Source organism: Salvelinus namaycush, unplaced genomic scaffold (assembly GCF_016432855.1).
Source record: "Salvelinus namaycush isolate Seneca unplaced genomic scaffold, SaNama_1.0 Scaffold465, whole genome shotgun sequence".
Lineage (NCBI taxonomy): Eukaryota > Metazoa > Chordata > Actinopteri > Salmoniformes > Salmonidae > Salvelinus > Salvelinus namaycush.
In genome coordinates this window covers 39,843-64,349 of record NW_024061159.1, presented here as the reverse complement: position 1 = coordinate 64,349, position 24,507 = coordinate 39,843, and the positions used below count along the sequence as shown (strand labels likewise).

At 38.0% G+C, this 24,507-nt stretch overlaps 1 protein-coding gene across 1 annotated transcript; it reads right to left on the bottom strand.

Moving 5' to 3' along the window:
- Positions 1 to 142: 142 nt before the first annotated feature.
- LOC120041426 (CD209 antigen-like protein A) lies at positions 143 to 12,223 on the bottom strand. The gene is made up of 6 exons (XM_038986376.1): positions 12,037 to 12,223; positions 10,449 to 10,550; positions 9,310 to 9,385; positions 741 to 888; positions 419 to 519; positions 143 to 293 (listed from the first exon to the last, which is right to left on the bottom strand). Exons 1-6 carry the CDS (start codon positions 12,221 to 12,223, stop codon positions 143 to 145), a joined length of 765 nt encoding a protein of 254 aa, XP_038842304.1.
- Between the last annotated feature and the right edge of the window lie 12,284 nt (positions 12,224 to 24,507).

The following is a 24,507-nucleotide window of genomic DNA, read 5'->3' as shown; positions in this document are numbered from 1 at the left end:
CAGTTTTTTTAATGATGTTTATTGTTTCTTGCTTTGGCAATATAAACACATGTTTCCCATGCCAATAAAAACCCATTGGGGGAGAGAGATATTTGTGTACAGACGACATGCAATGCAACTGTACATAACGAGCTATTGTTTGTTAAATCACTCTTTCACAAATCCAATTACGTTCATCGGTACATCCTACATCATTAAATGTATATACAGGGTCACAATATGCACAATTCATCTCAGCACAGTCCTCCTCCCCATTAGGACCTGAATTATCAGGCTGTTTTTCCGCCCAGTACCTAGAGGGTTAACGACACAGAGAACCAGCCAGACAGACACTGGTTAACATAATTCTAAATCATACCAATGCAGATGTTATTCTATTTAAAATGGTTACAGTCTTATAGACAGATTATTATCTCACCATGTGGTCAGTGGTGTACCGTCCACCCATTTCCAGGTCCCTTTTGTCTCTCTTTCAGTCAGACCGATCCAGGAAATTGTTCTTAATGCAGTGAGGAACTTCTGTTAGGTGAAAGATAATGATGTTGTCAATTGCATGTGAGTATTTATTTACCTGATTCATCTCTGTCTGTCTGTCTGTCTGTCTGTCTGTCTGTCTGTCTGTCTGTCTGTCTGTCTGTCTGTCTGTCTGTCTGTCTGTCTGTCTGTCTGTCTGTCTGTCTTCTGTCTGTCTCTCTGTCTCTCTGTCTATTTATCTATCTATCTATCTATCTCTCTCTCACCTGTTCCTCGTCACTGTTTATGATCACCAGGTGTGTTCCTCTCCCCAGACAGTCCTGTTCAGCGTACTCCCAGGGTTTCTTCTCAGCCGAGAGGTAATAACAGCTGCTGGAGCCAAACTTCTTCCATCCTTTAGGACACATTAAAACACTTAAATAACACTTAAATACAGCAAACCTGTTTCAGTTTCTAAAGGCTGTATGGTTGCCGTGCCTGCGTGCGTTGCCGTGCAAGGCAAACTACCTCTAGCTTCCTCCATACTGCACACAGAGACATAAAAACGCCACCCAGAGTTCATCTGACCCTAAGTAAAAAAAAAAAAGCGTCTTAGTTGCCAGAATCTTGCAACACTCCTTTAAATAAATGTTAACACTGTAATTGAACTATTGGTAAATTCACAATGGGGATGCACTGCACACGGTGTCCAAGTGCACACTGGACTCGCACACTTCAGGAGAAGGAAGGGTATAGAATCGACACTGAACAAAAATATAAACTCAAACTGTAAGGTGTTGGTCCCATGTTTCATGAGCTGAAATAAAAGATCCCAGAAATGTTCCATACGCACAAAAATCTTATTTCTCTCAAATTTTGTGCACAAACTTGTTTAAATCCCTATTAGTGAGCATTTCTCCTTTGCCAAGATGATCCATCGACCTGATAGATGTGGCATATCAAGAATATGATTAAACAGCATGATCATTACACAGGTGCACCTTGTGCTGGGGACAATAAAAGGTTTCTCTAAAATGTGCTGTTTTGATACAACACAATGCCACAGATGTCTCAAGTTTTGAGGGAATGCACAATTGGCATTCTAACTGCAGGAATGTCCACCAGAGCCGTTGCTAGATAATTGAATGTTCATTTCTCTATCATAAGCTGCCTACAACGTCGTTTTAGAGAATTTGGCAGTACGTCCAACCATCCTCACAACAGCAAACCACGTGTATGGCGTTGTATGGACGAGCGGTTTGCTGATGTCAACGTTGTGAACAGAGTGCCCAATGGTGGTGGTGGGGTTATGGTATGGGCAGGCATAAGCTACGGACAACGAACACAATTGCATTTTATCGATGGCAATTTGAATGCACAAATATACCGTGACTGTCACGCCCTGGCCTTAGTATTCTTTGTTTTCTTTATTATTTTAGTTAGGTCAGGGTGTGACATGGGAAGTTTGTGTGTTTTGTCTAGTTTAGGGTGTGTGTATTGTTTAGGGGGTGTTGTATAGTGTATGGGGTTGTGTTCAGGAGAGAGTTCTAGGAAAGTCTATGGTTGCCTGGTTTGGTTCTCAATCAGAGACAGATGTCATTAATTGTCTCTGATTGGGAGCCATATTTAAGGCAGCCATAGGCTTTAGGTGATTGTGGGAGATTGTCTATGTTGAACGTAAGTAGCTTGTGTGTGCACTTTCGTTTGTAGCTTCACGGTTGTTTGTTGTTTTGTATAGTTTGTATAAGTGTTTCGTTTCGTGTTCATCTTCGTCGTAAAATAAAAGAAGATGTATTCATATCACGCTGCGCCTTGGTCCATTCATTCACCTCAAGACGACTGTGACAGTGACGAGATCCTGAGGTCCATTGTGAGGCCCTTTTTATTTTTTAAGGATCTGTGACCAACATATGCACATCTGTATTCCCAGTCATGTGAAATCCTTAGATTAGGGCCTAATGCATTTATTTAATTTGACTGATTTCCTGATATGATTTAACTCAGTAAAATCATTGAAATAATTGATGTTGCGTTTATATTTTTGTTCGGTATACATGCAGCCCTGGTGACTGACTTGGCAACTTACCACACCCAGAGAGCCCCTTCTCCAGCGTCACCTTCTCATTGATCAGAAGACTGACCCTGTCACTCCTCATGTCCCTGTCTTTAGTCACGGCATTGTAATACTGCTGTAACTGGTTTTGGTTTGTTTTCTTTAACTGGTCTCTCTCACTCTGTAACTGGTCTCTCTCACTCTGTAACTGGTCTCTCTCTCTCTGTAACTGTTCTCTCTCACTCTGTAACTGATCTCTCTCACTCTCTAACTGGTCTCTCTCACTCTGTAACTGGTCTCTCTCACTCTCTAACTGGTTTCTCTCACTCTGTAACTGGTCTCTCTCACTCTGTAACTGGTCTCTCTCACTCTGTAACTGGTCTCTCTCACTCTGTAACTGGTCTCTCTCACTCTGTAACTGGTCTCTCTCACTCTGTAACTGGTCTCTCTCGCTCTGTAACTGGTCTCTCTCGCTCTGTAACTGGTCTCTCTCGCTCTGTAACTGGTCTCTCTCGCTCTGTAACTGGTCTCTCTCGCTCTCTAACTGGTCTCTCTCGCTCTCTAACTGGTCTCTCTCCCTCTCTAACTGGTCTCTCTCACTCTCTAGCTGGTTTCTGTTCTTCCGGCACTGGTCTCTCTCTGTACACAGGCCAATGATACCACTACTGGTATCTGGCTGGTCTCTCTCTTGCGTCAGGCCAGTGGTGTTGTAACAGGCCTTTATCTGGTCTCTCTCTCTATCAGAGCAGGCTGAAAGAAAGAAAAGAGATGTTCTGGGAATGGGTCCCAAATGGCACCCTATTTGTTATATAGTGCACTAGTCCTTTGTGCCTTGGTCAAAAGTAGTGCACTACAAAGGGGATATGGGCCCTGGTCAAAAATAATGCACTACAAACGGAATAGGGTCCAAAATGGAATCTTAAGGTCTAAATGGCATCCTTTTGATCAGAACCCTATGGACCCTGGCCAACGGTAGTGCACTAGTAGAGTATCATTTGGGATACAACCTCACTCACAGAAAGACAGTCTCAGGGAGATGTTGAGAGTGACTTGTAGAACACACAGCATCCTAAAGCTCACAGCAACCATCCTATAGAGTGTCCTCCCTGAATCCTCAGGTCCTGAGGAGATACACACTGATGTGAGAACACACACATGCACACATACCCATACACACAGACAGGAAGTTACTGTATCAGTATAACATGTTAGAATCATTAAAGAGGAAGTTACTGTATCAGTATAATATGTTAGAATCATTAAAGAGGAAGTTACTGTATCAGTATAACATGTTAGAATCATTAAAGAGGAAGTTACTGTATCAGTATAACATGTTAGAATCATTAAAGAGGAAGTTACTGTATCAGTATAACATGTTAGAATCATTAAAGAGGAAGTTACTGTATCAGTATAACATGTTAGAATCATTAAAGAGGAAGTTACTGTATCAATATAACATGTTAGAATCATTAAAGAGGAAGTTACTGTACATGCTAGAATCATTAAAGAGGAAGTTACTGTATCAGTATAACATGTTAGAATCATTAAAGAGGAAGTTACTGTACATGCTAGAATCATTAAAAAGGAAGTTACTGTATCAGTATAACATGTTAGAATCATTAAAGAGGAAGTTACTGTACATGCTAGAATCATTAAAGAGGAAGTTACTGTATCAGTATAACATGTTAGAATCATTAAAGAGGAAGTTACTGTATCAGTATAACATGTTAGAATCATTAAAGAGGAAGTTACTGTATCAGTATTACATGTTAGAATCATTAAAGAGGAAGTTACTGTAGCAGTATAACATGTTAGAATCATTAAAGAGGAAGTTACTGTATCAGTATAACATGTTAGAATCATTAAAGAGGAAGTTACTGTATCAGTATAACATGTTAGAATCATTAAAGAGGAAGTTACTGTATCAGTATAACATGTTAGAATCATTAAAGAGGAAGTTACTGTATCAGTATAACATGTTAGAATCATTAAAGAGGAAGTTCCTGTATCAGTATAACATGTTAGAATCATTAAAGAGGAAGTTCCTGTATCAGTATAACATGTTAGAATCATTAAAGAGGAAGTTAATGTATCAGTATAACATGTTAGAATCATTAAAGAGGAAGTTCCTGTATCAGTATAACATGTTAGAATCATTAAAGAGGAAGTTCCTGTATCAGTATAACATGTTAGAATCATTAAAGAGGAAGTTCCTGTATCGGTATAACATGTTAGAATCATTAAAGAGGAAGTTACTGTATCAGTATAACATGTTAGAATCATTAAAGAGGAAGTTACTGTATCAGTATAACATGTTAGAATCATTAAAGAGGAAGTTACTGTATCTGTATAACATGTTAGAATCATTAAAGAGGAAGTTACTGTATCAGTATAACATGTTAGAATCATTAAAGAGGAAGTTACTGTACATGCTAGAATCATTAAAAAGGAAGTTACTGTATCTGTATAACATGTTAGAATCATTAAAGAGGAAGTTACTGTATCAGTATAACATGTTAGAATCATTAAAGAGGAAGTTACTGTATCAGTATAACATGTTAGAATCATTAAAGAGGAAGTTACTGTACATGCTAGAATCATTAAAGAGGAAGTTAATGTATCAGTATAACATGTTAGAATCATTAAAGAGGAAGTTACTGTATCAGTATAACATGTTAGAATCATTAAAGAGGAAGTTACTGTATCAGTATAACATGTTAGAATCATTAAAGAGGAAGTTACTGTATCAGTATTACATGTTAGAATCATTAAAGAGGAAGTTACTGTATCAGTATAACATGTTAGAATCATTAAAGAGGAAGTTACTGTACATGCTAGAATCATTAAAGAGGAAGTTACTGTATCAGTATAACATGTTAGAATCATTAAAGAGGAAGTTACTGTATCAGTATAACATGCTAGAATCATTAAAGAGGAAGTTAATGTATCAGTATAACATGTTAGAATCATTAAAGAGGAAGTTACTGTATCAGTATAACATGTTAGAATCATTAAAGAGGAAGTTACTGTATCAGTATAACATGTTAGAATCATTAAAGAGGAAGTTACTGTATCAGTATTACATGTTAGAATCATTAAAGAGGAAGTTACTGTATCAGTATAACATGTTAGAATCATTAAAGAGGAAGTTACTGTACATGCTAGAATCATTAAAGAGGAAGTTACTGTATCAGTATAACATGTTAGAATCATTAAAGAGGAAGTTACTGTATCAGTATAACATGCTAGAATCATTAAAGAGGAAGTTAATGTATCAGTATAACATGTTAGAATCATTAAAGAGGAAGTTACTGTATCAGTATAACATGTTAGAATCATTAAAGAGGAAGTTACTGTATCAGTATTACATGTTAGAATCATTAAAGAGGAAGTTACTGTATCAGTATAACATGTTAGAATCATTAAAGAGGAAGTTACTGTATCAGTATAACATGTTAGAATCATTAAAGAGGAAGTTACTGTATCAGTATAACATGTTAGAATCATTAAAGAGGAAGTTAATGTATCAGTATAACATGTTAGAATCATTAAAGAGGAAGTTACTGTATCAAATTAACATGTTAGAATCATTAAAGAGGAAGTTACTGTATCAGTATAACATGTTAGAATCATTAAAGAGGAAGTTACTGTATCAGTATAACATGTTAGAATCATTAAAGAGGAAGTTACTGTATCAGTATAACATGTTAGAATCATTAAAGAGGAAGTTACTGTATCAGTATAACATGTTAGAATCATTAAAGAGGAAGTTCCTGTATCAGTATAACATGTTAGAATCATTAAAGAGGAAGTTACTGTATCAATATAACATGTTAGAATCATTAAATAGGAAGTTACTGTATCAATATAACATGTTAGAATCATTAAAGAGGAAGTTATTGTATCAGTATAACATGTTAGAATCATTAAAGAGGAAGTTAATGTATCAGTATAACATGTTAGAATCATTAAAGAGGAAGTTACTGTATCAGTATAACATGTTAGAATCATTAAAGAGGAAGTTACTGTATCAGTATAACATGTTAGAATCATTAAAGAGGAAGTTACTGTATCAGTATAACATGTTAGAATCATTAAAGAGGAAGTTAATGTATCAGTATAACATGTTAGAATCATTAAAGAGGAAGTTACTGTATCTGTATAACATGTTAGAATCATTAAAGAGGAAGTTACTGTATCAGTATAACATGTTAGAATCATTAAAGAGGAAGTTACTGTATCAGTATAACATGTTAGAATCATTAAAGAGGAAGTTACTGTACATGCTAGAATCATTAAAAAGGAAGTTACTGTATCAGTATAACATGTTAGAATCATTAAAGAGGAAGTTACTGTACATGCTAGAATCATTAAAGAGGAAGTTACTGTATCAGTATAACATGCTAGAATCATTAAAGAGGAAGTTAATGTATCAGTATAACATGTTAGAATCATTAAAGAGGAAGTTACTGTATCAGTATAACATGCTAGAATCATTAAAGAGGAAGTTAATGTATCAGTATAACATGTTAGAATCATTAAAGAGGAAGTTACTGTACATGCTAGAATCATTAAAGAGGAAGTTAATGTATCAGTATAACATGTTAGAATCATTAAAGAGGAAGTTACTGTATCAGTATAACATGTTAGAATCATTAAAGAGGAAGTTACTGTATCAGTATAACATGTTAGAATCATTAAAGAGGAAGTTACTGTATCAGTATAACATGCTAGAATCATTAAAGAGGAAGTTAATGTATCAGTATAACATGTTAGAATCATTAAAGAGGAAGTTACTGTATCAGTATAACATGTTAGAATCATTAAAGAGGAAGTTACTGTATCAGTATTACATGTTAGAATCATTAAAGAGGAAGTTACTGTATCAGTATAACATGTTAGAATCATTAAAGAGGAAGTTACTGTATCAGTATAACATGTTAGAATCATTAAAGAGGAAGTTACTGTATCAGTATAACATGTTAGAATCATTAAAAGGGCAATCTTTCTAACTGACTCCTAATGGTAATATCTACTGTATGATTACCTTTCTACCTGACTCCTAATGGTAATATCTACTGTATGATTACCTTTCTAACTGACTCCTAATGGTAATATCTACTGTATGATTACCTTTCTAACTGACTCCTAATGGTAATATCTACTGTATGATTACCTTTCTAACTGACTCCTATTGGTAATATCTACTGTATGATTACCTTTCTAACTGACTCCTAATGGTAATATCTATTGTATGATTACCTTTCTAACTGACTCCTAATGGTAATATCTACTGTATGATTACCTTTCTACCTGACTTCTAATGGTAATATCTACTGTATGATTACCTTTCTACCTGACTACTAATGGTAATATCTACTGTATGATTACCTTTCTACCTGACTCCTAATGGTAATATCTACTGTATGATTACCTTTCTAACTGACTCCTAATGATAATATCTACTGCATGATTACCTTTCTAACTGACTCCTAATGGTAATATCTACTGTATGATTACCTTTCTAACTGACCCCTAATGGTAATATCTACTGTATGATTACCTTTCTAACTGACTCCTAATGGTAATATCTACTGTATGATTCTAACTGCACTGACAAGTAGTTGAGTAGTGTGTGTAATGTGGGTCTCCAGCAGGTACCTCTCTGCTCTCTGTCTGGGGTCCACTACAGTTGCTAGAATGTTTTAAGTATCCAATCAACATCAAGCAGGAAGTTATTCTTTGCAGGCCTGTTTGTGTCATTGTTCATAAGGAAGTCATGTTATGGTTTGTGCTCTGTGGCCAGCCACCAATGGTCATATAGGGGCCTTTTTGTCTTTCTATACTGTCTGTTTTCTATCTATACTGACATCAGTGTGAGGAGTTATTCAGAAGTGTGTGTGTGTGTTGTGTGTCTGTGTGTATGTGTTGTGTGTGTGGATGCTTGTGTGCCTGTGTACGTGCCTGTGTATGTTCCTGCCCTTGGTGTATGTGTGTCCTCTTAGTTCTACTCTCTGTTGTGTTCAGGTCACACTATTTTAATGATCCAATCACATCCAATCAGGAAGCTAGTACTCCTTCTGGGACATTGTTTTTTTATTATTTTACTTTCAGAGCCTTGAAAATGATCACTGTGTAAGACTATGGCAAATCACATGACAAGTTCATTAAAAAAACTATTAATCAAGCATTTTACAGAGTAAAGTCCCACTGTGCAGAGACGTCAATTCAATGTCTATTCCACGTTGGTTCAGCGTAATTTTATTGAAATGAAATGGATACAACGTTGATTCAACCAATGTGTACCCAGTAAGGTATGTCTACACACTCCTTTTATTAAATCCTAACATAACTATTCTTATTTTCATTCTGTCATTCTCTTAATTTTCTTCTTCCTCATCTCAGTTTGTGTTTCTCCAGTGAGTTATGAGACAGTATGTAATACCATTATTTCACCTCTATGGGGAGTTCATGTCACTAGGTGCAATCATCACTTAACCATAAATTACCTTATCCAACCATTAACATAATAAATACGGAGAGAGAGAGAGAGAGAGAGAGAGACAGACAGACAGACAGACAGACAGACAGACAGACAGACAGACAGACAGACAGACAGACAGACAGACAGACAGACAGACAGACAGACAGACAGACAGACAGACAGACAGACAGACAGACAGACAGACAGACAGACAGACAGACAGACAGACAGACAGACAGACAGTAGGTTATTGTTACACCACTTTCTCACAGATCCAGTTATGATATTTGGTACATTTGTCATCATTCCATGTCTGTACAGGGTCAGCTTGTCTATAGTATATCTCAACACAGTCCTCCTGCCCACTATTATCAGGCTGTCCAGCCCCCCAGTACCTAAACAACACAGAGAACAAGACAGTCAGACACTGTGGTACAAACATCCTCCTCATTTATACACATAGTCCTATGTGTTCTCAGCTTTAAAGACACACTCTGTAAGATGATCATACCATTATCAAGAATGGACCATCAACACATTTTATATTTTACTCTTTCAATTACATGTTCATATGTAAATATTACCTGGTTTCTATAATACGTCTATAGTTCTCATTGAATGACATTCATGAGTAGAAACATACATTTTGATGAACATGATTGGAAGCAATATATCATTGTTGTTTTGTATCTCCATATCACAAGGTAAAATGGTCAAATCTCTCACCCTGTGGCCAGTGATGTGTCGTCCACCCACTTCCAGTTCCCCTCAGTAACAGAGTCAGTCAGACCAATCCAGACTCTCAGGTGGAGGTTGAAGACAAATGTCTGTTGTTGTGATAGATAAAAAACGGTCACTTTTAATATATTTTAAAATACTGTGCACATATTAGGGTACTGATGAAAATACTTGCTCAACCACTCTCAACCTCTCTCTCGCTCTCACCTCCCTCCTCCCTCTCTCCCCTCTCTCTCTATTCTCTCTCACCTCTTCCCTCCTTTCCCCTCTCTCTCACCTCTCTCCCTCTCTCTCGCTTTTCTCTCTCACCTCTCCCCCCTCCCTCTCGCTTCTCTCCCCTCCCTCCCTCTCTCCTCTCTCCCCTCCCTTCCTCTGTCCTCTCTCTCTCCCCCTCTCTCTCTCAACTGTTCCTCTATTCTGTTTATGATCACCAGGTCTGCCCCCCCCTCTCTCTCTCTGTATTCTCTCTCACCTTTCCCCTACCTCCCTCCCTCTCTCATCTCTCTCTCCCTTTCTCGCTCTCTCTTCCCTCTCACCTCTCTCCCTCCCTCCCTCTCTCCTCTCTCTCTTTTCTCTCACCTCTCCCCTGGCTCCCTCTCTATTCTCTCCCTTCCCTCCCTCTCTTCTTTCTCCCCTCCCTCCCCTCCCCCCCTCTCTCCTCTCTCCCCTTCCTCCCTCTCTCCTCTCTCTCTCTCTCTCTCTCCTCTCTCTCTTTCTCACCTGTTCCTCTCTGCAGTTTGATCACCAGGACTGCTTCTCTCTCCTCCCAGTTTTTCTTCTTAGTAGCGAGGAAGTACAAAATTGTCGTCAAAGTGCTGCACTCTGAACACATTGAGAAACGTAGCCAGTATATTCATACTCATAAACCCGCTGATATATAATTACTGTTGATTTTACTTCTAATTTATCACAGTTTATATCTCACCTATCATAAAAAGCTTTGCCTGAAGATAGCCTCTCTCTTTAGTCAGGGTGTTGTATCTGGTCTGTAACTGGTCTCTCTCTTTAGTCAGGGTGTTGTATCTGGTCCGTGGCTGGTCTCTCTTTTTAGTCAGGTTGTTGTATCTGGTCTGTAACTGGTCTCTCTCTTTAGTCAGGTTGTTGTATCTGGTCTGTAACTGGTCTCTCTCTTTAGTCAGGTTGTTGTACCTGGTCTGTAACTGGTCTCTCTCTTTAGTCAGGTTGTTGTACCTGGTCTGTAACTGGTCTCTCTTTTTAGTCAGGTTGTTATATCTGGTCTGTAACTGGTCTCTCTCTTCAGTCAGGTTGTTGTATCTGGTCCGTATCTGGCCTCTCTCTTTAGTCAGGTTGTTATATCTGGTCTGTAACTGGTCTCTCTCTTTAGTCAGGTTGTTGTATCTGGTCTGTAACTGGTCTCTCTCTTTAGTCAGGTTGTTGTACCTGGTCCGTATCTGGCCTCTCTCTTTAGTCAGGTTGTTGTATCTGGTCTGTAACTGGTCTCTCTCTTTAGTCAGGTTGTTGTATCTGGTCTGTAACTGGTCTCTCTCTTTAGTCAGGTTGTTGTATCTGGTCTGTAGCTGGTCTCTCTCTTTAGTCAGGTTGTTGTATCTGGCCTGTAACTGGTCTCGCTCTCTTTAGTCAGGTTGTTGTATCTGGTCTGTAACTGGTCTCTCTCTTTAGTCTGGTTGCTGTATCTGGTCTGTAACTGGTCTCTCTCTTTAGTCAGGGTGTTGTAACAGGTCCATAGCTGGTCTCTCTCCTTAGTCAGGTTGTTGTATCTGGTCTGTAACTGGTCTCTCTCTTTAGTCAGGTTGTTGTATCTGGTCTGTAACTGGTCTCTCTCTTTAGTCAGGTTGTTGTATCTGGTCTGTAACTGGTCTCTCTCTGCAGTTGTGTTGGTCTTATAAAGGGAAAAACTCTGTGACAAGTTATTCCTTTTATCCTCAGAATCTGTGATGGCTCTGTTATCTACAAAGTATAAACATAGAGTTACTAGCTAAAACACCAGGTAAATAGGCTTAGTAACCAGCACTTCTTACAACTAGGTGATAAGCAGTGAACTTGGACACAAACTCACAGCAGACAGACAGGCCTATGATCCCAGCCAGTAGAACACACAGCAGCCCCAGACACACTGCAGCAACTAGGAAGGGTCTCTTCACTGAGCTATCAGGCTCTGTGGACACATACAAGATACTTTTATGTTGTTATTTTGTGAGTGAGTGTGTGTGTGTGTGTGTGTGTGTGTGTGTGTGTGTGTGTGTGTGTGTGTGTGTGTGTGTGTGTGTGTGTGTGTGTGTGTGTGTGTGTGTGTGTGTGTGTGTGTGTGTGTGTGTGTGTGTGTTACCTGTTTGCTGGTCTCCTGGTCCATTATTAGGGGCAGTGTCTGCTGTCTCTTCTCTCTTGGTGCTGGTCTCACCGTCTCTCAGGGTGTCTGCACTGACATAGATATCAACAATCCTCTCCTCCATCTCACCTCTGTTAAACTTGACCTTCTTGTTCATATCTGGCTCAGCATAGATGACCTTTGACATCTTTAACAATACCTGGGTCTTTCTTTCTATGCAGGTCTACTATACATTAAGTCTTTGCTTCTAGAATTAATGTGCTCGTCTTCCAACATGGCCGCCAGGAGGCGTCGTACGTCAACTGCAAACCCTCTATACGTTAAGTCTCTGCTTCTAGTGGTATCTCTGTCTCTGAGTCATCTGTGTGTCTCTGTCTGTGTGACTGCTGTACTGTAGGTGTTAACTTTAGGGAAGTATCAACAAATTGACGCTGGTAGTTGTGAAAGAAACAAAGGTTAGAGAGTTAGAGAGAGAGAGAGAGAGAGAGAGAGAGAGAAAGAGACCTCCTTTCAAATGTATGACCATATTAGAGTCACATATTTCCCTCAGATTACACAGATCCACAAATAATTCGAACAACAAACCCAATTTTGATAAACTCACATATCTATTGGGTGAAAGATCTCAGTTTGCCAAAACAGCAGCAAGATTTGTTCTTTAACTATTTGCACATAATTTGACATTTGTAATGTCTTTATTCTTTTGGGACTTTTGTGAGTGTAATGTTTACTGTTCATTTTTATTGTCTATTTCACTTTTGTTTATTATCTAGTTCACTTGATCTGGCAATGTTAATAGACTCCCTCTGAAATCTAATTAACACAATTGTGCTCAAATACAGTAACTTCTACTTCTAACCTTAACTCTAATATAAGTTTGTGTCTGTGTGACTTACTGCAGTGAAACTCTTTATCAGTCAACCACAGTGAGGAAGAAAGTGTGAAATCAACACAACCCTGGCCACCACGTGACTCCCACCAGTCTTAGTGTGATAATATAATACATGATATGACTCCCACCAGTCTTAGTGTGATAATATAATACATGATATGACTCCCACCAGTCTTAGTTTGATAATATAATACATGATATGAATCCCACCAGTCTTAGTGTGATAATATAATACATGATATGACTCCCACCAGCCTTAGTTTGATAATATAATACATGATATGACTCTCACCAGTCTTAGTGTGATAATATACTACATGATATGACTCCCACCAGTCTTAGTGTGATAATATAATACATGATATGACTCCCACCAGTCTTAGTTTGATAATATAATACATGATATGAATCCCACCAGTCTTAGTGTGATAATATAATACATGATATGACTCGCACCAGCCTTAGTTTGATAATATACTACATGATATGACTCCCACCAGTCTTAGTTTGATAATATAATACATGATATGATTCCCACCAGTCTTAGTGTGATAATATAATACATGATATGACTCCCACCAGTCTTAGTGTGATAATATAATACATGATATGACTCCCACCAGTCTTAGTGTGATAATATAATACATGATATGACTCCCACCAGTCTTAGTGTGATAATATAATCCATGATATGACTCCCACAAGTCTTAGTGTGATAATATAATCCATTATATGACTCCCACCAGTCTTAGTTTGATAATATAATGCATGATATGACTCCCACCAGTCTTAGTTTGATAATATAATCCATGAAATGACTCCCACAAGTCTTAGTGTGATAATATAATCCATGATATGACTCCCACCAGTCTTAGTGTGATAATATAATACATGATATGACTCCCACCAGTCTTAGTTTGATAATATAATACATGATATGAATCCCACCAGTCTTAGTGTGATAATATAATACATGATATGACTCCCACCAGCCTTAGTTTGATAATATAATACATGATATGACTCTCACCAGTCTTAGTGTGATAATATACTACATGATATGACTCCCACCAGTCTTAGTGTGATAATATAATACATGATATGACTCCCACCAGTCTTAGTTTGATAATATAATACATGATATGAATCCCACCAGTCTTAGTGTGATAATATAATACATGATATGACTCGCACCAGCCTTAGTTTGATAATATACTACATGATATGACTCCCACCAGTCTTAGTTTGATAATATAATACATGATATGATTCCCACCAGTCTTAGTGTGATAATATAATACATGATATGACTCCCACCAGTCTTAGTGTGATAATATAATACATGATATGACTCCCACCAGTCTTAGTGTGATAATATAATACATGATATGACTCCCACCAGTCTTAGTGTGATAATATAATCCATGATATGACTCCCACAAGTCTTAGTGTGATAATATAATCCATTATATGACTCCCACCAGTCTTAGTTTGATAATATAATGCATGATATGACTCCCACCAGTCTTAGTTTGATAATATAATCCATGAAATGACTCCCACAAGTCTTAGTGTGATAATATAATCCATTATATGACTCCCACCAGTCTTAGTTTGATAATATAATCCATGATATGACTCCCACCAGTCTTAGTGTGATAATATAATACATGATATGACTCCAACCAGTCTTAGTGTGATAAAATAATACATGATATGACTCTATATCATGCTATATGATGTAAGTCCCAATTTGGGATGTGTTAAAACTATTTGGGATCCTGTTAATTGACATATACACTACATATATCCTGACTGAGTTTACAGCCCCCCCAGCCTTCAAATGGAGAGCACATTATGGCTCTCACTCTGTGACTGGTGGTGAGGGGGGAAGTTGCCCCTAGATGCTGATCTTGGGTCAGTTTTTTGAATTTCCACCACAAATGGTTAAGGTTAGGATCGGGGGAGGGATTGCTGATCATAGATATATACCTAGAGGAAACTTCCCCCCAGAGTTTGACTGGCCACCAAATACCATGTACTGTACAGTGCATTCAGAAAGGGTTTTGTTACGTTACAGCTTTAGTCTAAAATGTATTACATTGTTTTTTTCCCTCATCAATCTACACACAATACCCCATAATGACTAAGCAAAAACAGGTTTTCAGAAATGTTTGCAGGACATATAGAAAAACCTATTGTTGACTTTCAAATGAATCATTAGACATAGTTTTACACAAAAGTAACACTAAGACATGGCTTTGAAATAAAGTTGAGGCCAAAGAGTAACAAGTATGCTGTCCAACCAGAGAGAGAAGAGGAAACTGTGGCTGTCAGAGTGAGATGGGAGGGAGAACAGTAGCAGGGTTAGTAGTTTCCTGTATCTGTGAAGTCAGAGCTCAATCTATCAACTACAATAAGGAGAGAACAGGCCGACTAAATTGCAGTTGAGTTGCACGCATCAACAAATGGGCATCAGATTACTATACAACATGATGTAATTAACTGATGTGTTAAACACCAATCCAGGCATTATGAGATCTGTCAGGCGACTTCAATGTAGTCAATCTGGAACGTGGCCAATGTCATGAGGGGGTTTGGAGGAGAGAGAGGGCAGGACTTGGTTATGAAGGAAGCTTTCAGCTGCCATCATGTTGACTAGCAGAGACAACAGAGGTGATAGGGTGACAGTGAACTGTCATAACATCTACTGTCAATCCACAGGTTAACTGTCATAATACATACTGTCCATCCACAGGTTAACTGTCATAACATCTACTGTCTATCCACAGATTAACTGTCATATCATCTACTGTCTATGCACATGTTAACTGTCATAACATCTACTGTCTATCCACAGCATAACATCTACTGTCTATCCACAGGTTAACTGTCATAACACATACTGTCCATCCACAGGTTAACTGTCATAACATCTACTGTCTATCCACAGATTAACTGTCATATCATCTACTGTCTATCCACAGGTTAACTGTCATAACATCTACTGTCTAGCCACAGGTTAACTGTCATAACATCTACTGTCAATCCACAGGTTAACTGTCATAACATCTACTGTCTATCCACAGGTTAACTGTCATAACATCTACTGTCTATCCACAGGTTAACTGTCATAACATCTACTGTCTATCCACAGGTTAACTGTCATAACATCTACTGTCTATCCACAGGTTAACTGTCATAACATATACTGTCTATCCACAGCATAACATCTACTGTCTATCCACAGGTTAACTGTCATAACATATACTGTCTATCCACAGGTTAACTGTCATAACATCTACTGTCTATCCACAGCATAACATCTACTGTCTATCCATAGGTTAACTGTCATAACACATACTGTCCATCCACAGGTTAACTGTCATAACATCTACTGTCTATCCACAGATTAACTGTCATAATACATACTGTCCATCCACAGGTTAACTGTCATAACATCTAATGTCTATCCACAGGTTATCTGTCATAACATCCACTGTCTATCCACAGATTAACTGTCAAATCATCTACTGTCTATCCACAGCATAACATCTACTGTCTATCCACAGATTAACTGTCATAACACATACTGTCCATCCACAGGTTAACTGTCATAACATCTAATGCCTATCCACAGGTTAACTGTCTTAGCATCTGCTTTCTACCCACAGGTTAACTGTCATAACATCAACAGTCTATTCACAGATTAACTGTCATAGCATCTACTGTCTATCCACAGGTTAACTGTCATAACATCAACAGTCTATCCACAGATTAACTGTCATAACATCTACTGTCTACCCACAGGTTAACTGTCATATCATCTACTGTCTACCCACAGGTTAACTGTCATAGCATCTACTGTCTACCCACAGGTTAACTGTGATAATATCTACTGTCTATTCACAGGTTAACTTCTCTGGGATATGTGGGACGCTAACGTTCCACTTGGCCAAAAGCCAGTAAAAATGCAGAGCGCCAAATTCAAATAAATTACTATAAAAATCAAACTTTCATGAAATCACATGAAAGACACCAAATTAAAGCTACACTTGTTGTGAATCCAGCCAACATGTCTGATTTAAAAAATGATTTACGGCGAAAGCACAACATATGATTATGTTAGGTCAGAGCCAAGTCACAAAAACACACAGATGACATCAGATGACACTCATGGGACATCATGTTACACAACACATGTATGTTTTGTTCGATAATGTGCATATTTATATCCACAAATCTCGGTTTACATTGGCGCCATGTTCAGAAATGCCTACAAAATATCCAGAGAAATTGCGGAGAGCCACGTCAAATAACAGAAATACTCATCATAAACTTTGATGAAAGATACATGTTTTACATAGAATTAAAGATACACTTGTTCTTAATGCAACCGCTGTGTCAGATTTCAAAAAAACTTTACGGAAAAAGCACACCATGCAAAAACCTGAGACGGTGCTCAGATATAACAACATTTCTCCGCCATGTTGGAGTCAACAGAAATACGAAATGACATCATACATTTTCCCTTACCTTTGATGATCTTCATCAGAATGTACTCCCAGGAATCCTAGTTCGACAATAAATCGTTGTTTTGTTTCGATAATGTCCATTACTTATGTCCAAGTAACTACTTTTGCTAGCATGTTTAGTACACATGTCCAAACGCTCGCGCTGATCCAGGCGAACGTCGGACGAAAACTTCAAAAAGTTATATTACAGGTCGAATAAACTTGTCAAACTAAGTAGAGAATCAATCTTCAGGATGTTGTTATCATAAATATTAAATAACGTTCCAACCGGAGAATTCCTTTGTGTCTACAGAAATAATGGAACGCAAGGCGATATCATTTGGAATGTGCGTGACCAAGAACTGGCACTCTGCCAGACCACTGACTGAAACAACTCCCATCCGGCCCCACATCACAGTAGAGGCTTCATTCAACATTCTACAGACTGTTGACATCTAGTGGAAGGCGTAGGAAGTGCAAACAGATCCATATCTTACTGGGATTTGAATAGGCGATGAGTTGAAAATCGATCAGCCTCAGAATTCTCACTTCCTGTTTGGATTTTTTCTCAGGTTTTTGCCTGCCATATGAGTTATGTTATACTCACAGACATCATTCAAACAGTTTTAGAAACTTCAGAGTGTTTTCTATTCAATAGTAATAATAATATGCATATATTAGCATCTGGGACAGAGTAGGAGGCAGTTCACTCTGGGCACGCTATTCATCCAAAAGTGAAAATGCTGCCCCCTATCACAAATAAGTTAAATCTACTTCAATCAGTGTAGATGAAGAGGAGAAGACGGCTTAAAGAAGGATTTTAAACGCTTGAGACAATTGATTGTGTATGTGTGCCATTGAGAGGGTGAATGGGCAAGACAAAAGATTTAAGTACCTTCTTGTGGGTTATGGTAGTAGGTGCCAGGCTCACCGGTTTGTGCCAATAACTGCAATGCTTATGGGTGTTTCACGCTCAACAGTGTTGTGGTGGAAAATTGCAAGATTATGTTATAGTGCTTGTAAAATTATATTATAATCTTTGTATTGCATTAGAATGGTTGTTTTATTCGATAGAATATAATCTGTTGACTACTGTGTGTGTGTGTTCCACTGAGGATGGGCCTCTATGAGATAGCACTGACAGAGGAGATTTACGATGTCTTTGGGTAATAAATCCTAAAGAGCATTCCAGATGGATGAGGTAATGATTTTGTGTTATACTGTACCAGGGTGAGAAAGGTTCCAGTTGGGAGTAGGATGGGGCCAGACACTGGTCTTTACAATGAGAACTGTTGACACAGCAGTAACTGTCTGCTATGTTTTATAGATATCTTTCATACAAATCTTAACCTTTGTGAACTGTTCCTAAGATCTGTGGTTCGTCATGTAAGTTGAGAGGGGTGTATCTTGGCTATAAAAGATATTTGTATTCTTCTGTAGTCACTCTCAAAATTCATTATAGATCGTAAATTGATCTGAGAGTCAAAGGGCTATTGTAAAGCTCATATTATTAAAGATGAAGTTTAAGTATAACTCTGACTGGTGTGTAGTTTGTAACTCTCCTCATTTGGTAATACAGGAAAATGCCATCACAGTATGTATCAAGAATGGTCCACCACCTGAAAGACATTCAGCCAACTTGACACAACAATGGCTCTGTTTGTTTTTTTAAATCAAACCTCAGGTTGTCTTTAACAAAATAATCGATAATATTTCAACCGGAGCATAACCTATTCATTAAGAGAGAAAAGGAAAATGGTGAGCTCCTCCCGCGCGCGCAGGAAATATTCAGAGGACACCTGACCTCTTTTGAAACATCTCGCTCCTTTTTCAAAATAAAAGCCTGAAACTATGTCTAAAGCCTGGTCACAGCCTGAGGAAGCCATTGGAAAAAGAATCTGGTTGATACCCCTTTAAATGGAGGTTAGAGGGGAAAGGAAACAAATATTCTCTTTTTTAAATATCACTTCCGGGTTACTTTTTCTCAGGATTTCGCTTGCAGAATAAGTATTATTTTTCTCACAGACAATATTTCGACAGTTTTGGAAACTTTGGAGTGTTGTCTATCTTAATCTGTAAATTATATGCATATTCTACGATCTGGACCAGAGCAAATGTCCGTTTACGTTGGGTACGTTATTTTAAAAAAAATAAAAAATCTGACCCCTAGCGCTAAGAAGTTAACAAAAAGCTAAGCTGTGTTTTGTTAGCGCAGAGAAGTTAACCTGTTTGGCGTGCAAGCCCGACGTCGGTACACTTATGACAACAGCCAGCTCAAAGTGCAGGGCGCGAAATTCAAAAGATATTTTTTTTAAATATTTAACTTTCACACATTAACAAGTCCAATACAGCATATGAAAGGTACACATCTTGTGAATCAAGCCAACATGTCCGATTTTTAAAATGTTTTACAGGGAAGACACAATATGTAAATCTATTAGCTAACCACGTTAGCAAAAGACACCACTTTTCTTACTCCATCAGTTTTTTACTCCATCAGTAGCTATCACAAATTCGACCAAATAAAGATATAAATAGCCACTAACCAAGAAACAACTTCATCAGATGACAGTCTGATAACATATTTATTGTATAGCATATGTTTTGTTAGAAAAATGTGCATATTTCAGGTATAAATCATAGTTTACATTGCAGCTACAGTCAGAAATTGCACCGAAAGCAGACAGAAAAATTACAGACACCAACGTCAAATAACTAAATACTCATCATAAAACATTTCTGAAAAATACATAGTGTACAGCAATTGAAAGACAGGCATCTTGTGATTCCAGACAATATTTCCGATTTATCAAGTGTTTTACAGCGAAAACACAATATAGCGTTATATTAGCGTAGCCACAATAGCCAGAAACACTTGGGCGCCGACGACCAGTTCACATGCACGACAGATATTAGAAATAGCATCATAAAATGTTTCTTACTTTTGGTGATCTTCCGTCAGAATGTTGGACAAGGTGTCCTTTGTCCAGAACAGTCGTTGTTTGGATCTGGAACGGCAAATTTCCCTCTTGATTTAGCATGGGCACTTGCCAAGTGGCACGGATCTCTCCAACGTCAACAAAGTCAGAGAACGGAACACGGCAAAACTCCCAAAAAAAATTCAATAATCTGATTAAACTATATTGAAAAAACATACTTTACGATGATATGGTCACATGTATCAAATAAAATCTAAACCGGAGATGTTAGTCGTCCATAACGACAGCTAAACAGAAGGCAAATCCATGTCCCCTTTCGCACGCTCCAGAAACAGGAAATGGACGGTCACGTCATACAAAGAGCTTTAATTCCACCTCAGACCAAGATAAACACGAAATTTCTTCTCTCACCGCCTCTTGACAACCAGGGGAAGGTGTATGAAGTGTACGTAGACTCTTACGTATCATGCCCATGTATAGGCAGGAAGTTGAACAGAGCATCGATTTCTGACATTCCACTTCCTGGTCAGGAAATGTGCTGCAGAATGAGTTCTGTTTCACTCAGAGAAATAATTCAAACGGTTTTAGAAACTAGAGAGTGTTTTCTATCCAATAGTAATAATAATATGCATATTGTACGAGCAAGAATTGAGTACGAGGCCGTTTGAAATGGGCACGATTTAACTGGCTACTCAATACTGCCCCTTGCAGCCATAAGAAGTTAACAATTGTAGTCGTATTTACAGGTGGCACACAAGTTTGTTATTAAGGCACATGAAAGGTCACATGTTGGAGAAGGCATTTCTGTCCAAAGAAAACTAATTTAGATGTTCTTTTTAATTGTACGTTGAAACGGCTCTCCTGTGAAGTAGTGACCCGCGACATATGCCTAGTTTCCGGAAACTGGTCACAAATGTACTAACTTCATGTTGACTCTGATGACGTGTGAAACATAACTACTGGTACACAGGAAGCAACAAACAGGAAATAAGTGGGACTTTTATTAATATGATAATACAAACAAATACAACAATAGGTGCGTTTGCGTGCATGTGTTTAAAAATGCTTTTTGCCATATTTTACCAGCCAAATTGACTAAGAACACTTTCTCATTTACAGCAACAACCTGGGGAATAGTTACAGGGGAGAGGAGGGGGATGAATGAGCCAATTGTAAAATGGGGATGATTAGGTGAGACGGTGTGTGTGTGTGTGTGTGTGTGTGTGTGTGTGTGTGTGTGTGTGTGTGTGTGTGTGTGTGTGTGTGTGTGTGTGTGTGTGTGTGGTGGGGGGAGGGGGGGTTGAGACGGAGAGAGAGTGTGAAAGAGAGAGACAGAGAGACAGAAAGAGAGAGAATGAAAGAGGAAGGTGTGTGTACTGCGGGCTGCTGTATGTGTTACAGGGTGTTGTCATGGTGATGCTGAAGCACTTTCTCACAAATCCAGTTGAGTTTGCTGTCACATGACAAGTCATTCCATGACTCCAGAGAAGTCTGATCTTTATGTATCTGAACACAGTCCTCCTCACCATATTCTTCTTGTTTGCCACCACCATTATCAGGCTGATGTGAAGACCAGTACCTACAGGGTTAAAAACTGTAAGATATCATGGGTAATACCAGCACCTACAGGGTTAATAATAGTCAGATATCATGGTTAATACCATTACCTACAGGGTTAAAACAGTCAGATATCATGGTTAATACCAGTACATACAGGGTTAACAACAGTCAGATATCATGGTTAATACCAGTACCTACAGGGTTAAAACAGTCAGATATCATGGTTAATACCAGTACCTACAGGGTTAAAACAGTCAGATGTCATGGTTAATACCAGTACCTACAGGGTTAAAACAGTCAGATATCATGGTTAATACCAGTACATACAGGGTTAACAACAGTCAGATATCATGGTTAATACCAGTACCTACTGGGTTAAAAACAGTCAGATATCATGGCTAATACCAGTACCTACAGGGTTAAAACAGTCAGATATCATGGTTAATACCAGTACCTACAGGGTTAAAACAGTCAGATATCATGGTTAATACCAGTACCTACAGGGTTAATAATAGTCAGATATCATGGTTAATACCAGTACCTACAGGGTTAAAACAGTCAGATATCATGGTTAATATCAGTACCTACAGGGTTAAAAACAGTCAGATATCATGGTTAATACCAGTACCTACAGGGTTAAAAACAGTCAGATATCATGGTTAATACCAGTACCTACAGGGTTAAAACAGTCAGATATCATGGTTAATACCAGTACCTACAGGGTTAAAAACAGTCAGATATCATGGTTAATACCAGTACCTACGGTAGTTAAAAACAGTCAGATATCATGGTTAATACCAGTACCTACAGGGTTAACAACAGTCAGATATCATGGTTAATACCAGTACCTACAGGGTTAAAAACAGTCAGATATCATGTTTAATACCAGTACATACAGGGTTAACAACAGTCAGATATCATGGTTAATACCAGTACCTACAGGGTTAAAACAGTCAGATATCATGGTTAATACCAGTACCTACAGGGTTAAAACAGTCAGATGTCATGGTTAATACCAGTACCTACAGGGTTAAAACAGTCAGATATCATGGTTAATACCAGTACATACAGGGTTAACAACAGTCAGATATCATGGTTAATACCAGTACCTACTGGGTTAAAAACAGTCAGATATCATGGCTAATACCAGTACCTACAGGGTTAAAACAGTCAGATATCATGGTTAATACCAGTACCTACAGGGTTAAAACAGTCAGATATCATGGTTAATACCAGTACCTACAGGGTTAAAAACAGTCAGATATCATGGTTAATACCAGTACCTACTGGGTTAAAAACAGTGGTTAATGGTTAATACCAGTACATACAGGGTTAAAACAGTCAGATATCATGGTTAATACCAGTACCTACAGGGTTAAAAACAGTCAGATATCATGGTTAATACCAGTACCAACAGGGTTAACAACAGTCAGATATCATGTTTAATACCAGTACCTACAGGGTTAAAACAGTCAGATATCATGGTTAATACCAGTACCTACAGGGTTAAAAAGGTCAGATATCATGGTTAATACCAGTACCTACATGGTTAAAAAGGTCAGATATCATGGTTAATACCAGTACCTACAGGGTTAAAACACAGTCAGATATCATGGTTAATACCAGTACCTACAGGGTTAAAAAGAGTCAGATATCATGGTTAATACCAGTACCTACAGGGTTAACAACAGTCAGATATCATGTTTAATACCAGTACCTACAGGGTTAACAACAGTCAGATATCATGGTTAATACCAGTACCTACAGGGTTAAAACAGTCAGATATCATGGTTAATACCAGTACCTACAGGGTTAAAACAGTCAGATATCATGGTTAATACCAGTACCTACAGGGTTAACAACAGTCAGATATCATGTTTAATACCAGTACCTACAGGGTTAACAACAGTCAGATATCATGGTTAATACCAGTACCTAAGGGTTAACAACAGTCAGATATCATGGTTAATACCAGTACCTACATGGTTAAAAAGGTCAGATATCATGGTTAATACCAGTACCTACAGGGTTAACAACAGTCAGATATCATGGTTAATACCAGTACCTACAGGGTTAAAAACAGTCAGATATCATGGTTAATACCAGTACCTACAGGGTTAAAACAGTCAGATATCATGGTTAATACCAGTACCTACAGGGTTAAAACAGTCAGATATCATGGTTAATACCAGTACCTACAGGGTTAAAACAGTCAGATATCATGGTTAATACCAGTACCTACAGGGTTAAAACAGTCAGATATCATGATTAATATCAGTACCTACAGGGTTAAAACAGTCAGATATCATGGTTAATACCAGTACCTACAGGGTTAAAAACAGTCAGATATCATGGTTAATACCAGTACCTACAGGGTTAAAACAGTCAGATATCATGGTTAATACCAGCACCTACAGGGTTAATAACAGTCAGATATCACAGTTAGAACGTCACAATCCTAAATAATATACAGAAATGTTTCATCTTAAAGTTAACTTTGTTGATTGCTGCCATCAATGACAATAACATGTATAGAAAATTATTGAATGGAGCCTTATTGACAGAT

What these genes read in the sequence shown, in the direction of transcription:
- LOC120041426 (XM_038986376.1), bottom strand. Translation starts at nt 12,223, where the DNA reads ATGTCAAAGGTCATCTATGCTGAGCCAGATATGAACAAGAAGGTCAAG. An exon ending in CAAACTGCAGAGAGGAACAG is followed by an intron (nt 9,386 to 10,448) that starts GTGAGAAAGAGA and finishes TGTGTTGTTTAG; the next exon opens with GTACTGGGGGGCTGGACAGC. An exon ending in ACTATAGACAAGCTGACCCT is followed by an intron (nt 889 to 9,309) that starts GTACAGACATGG and finishes GTGTTATTTAAG; the next exon opens with TGTTTTAATGTGTCCTAAAG.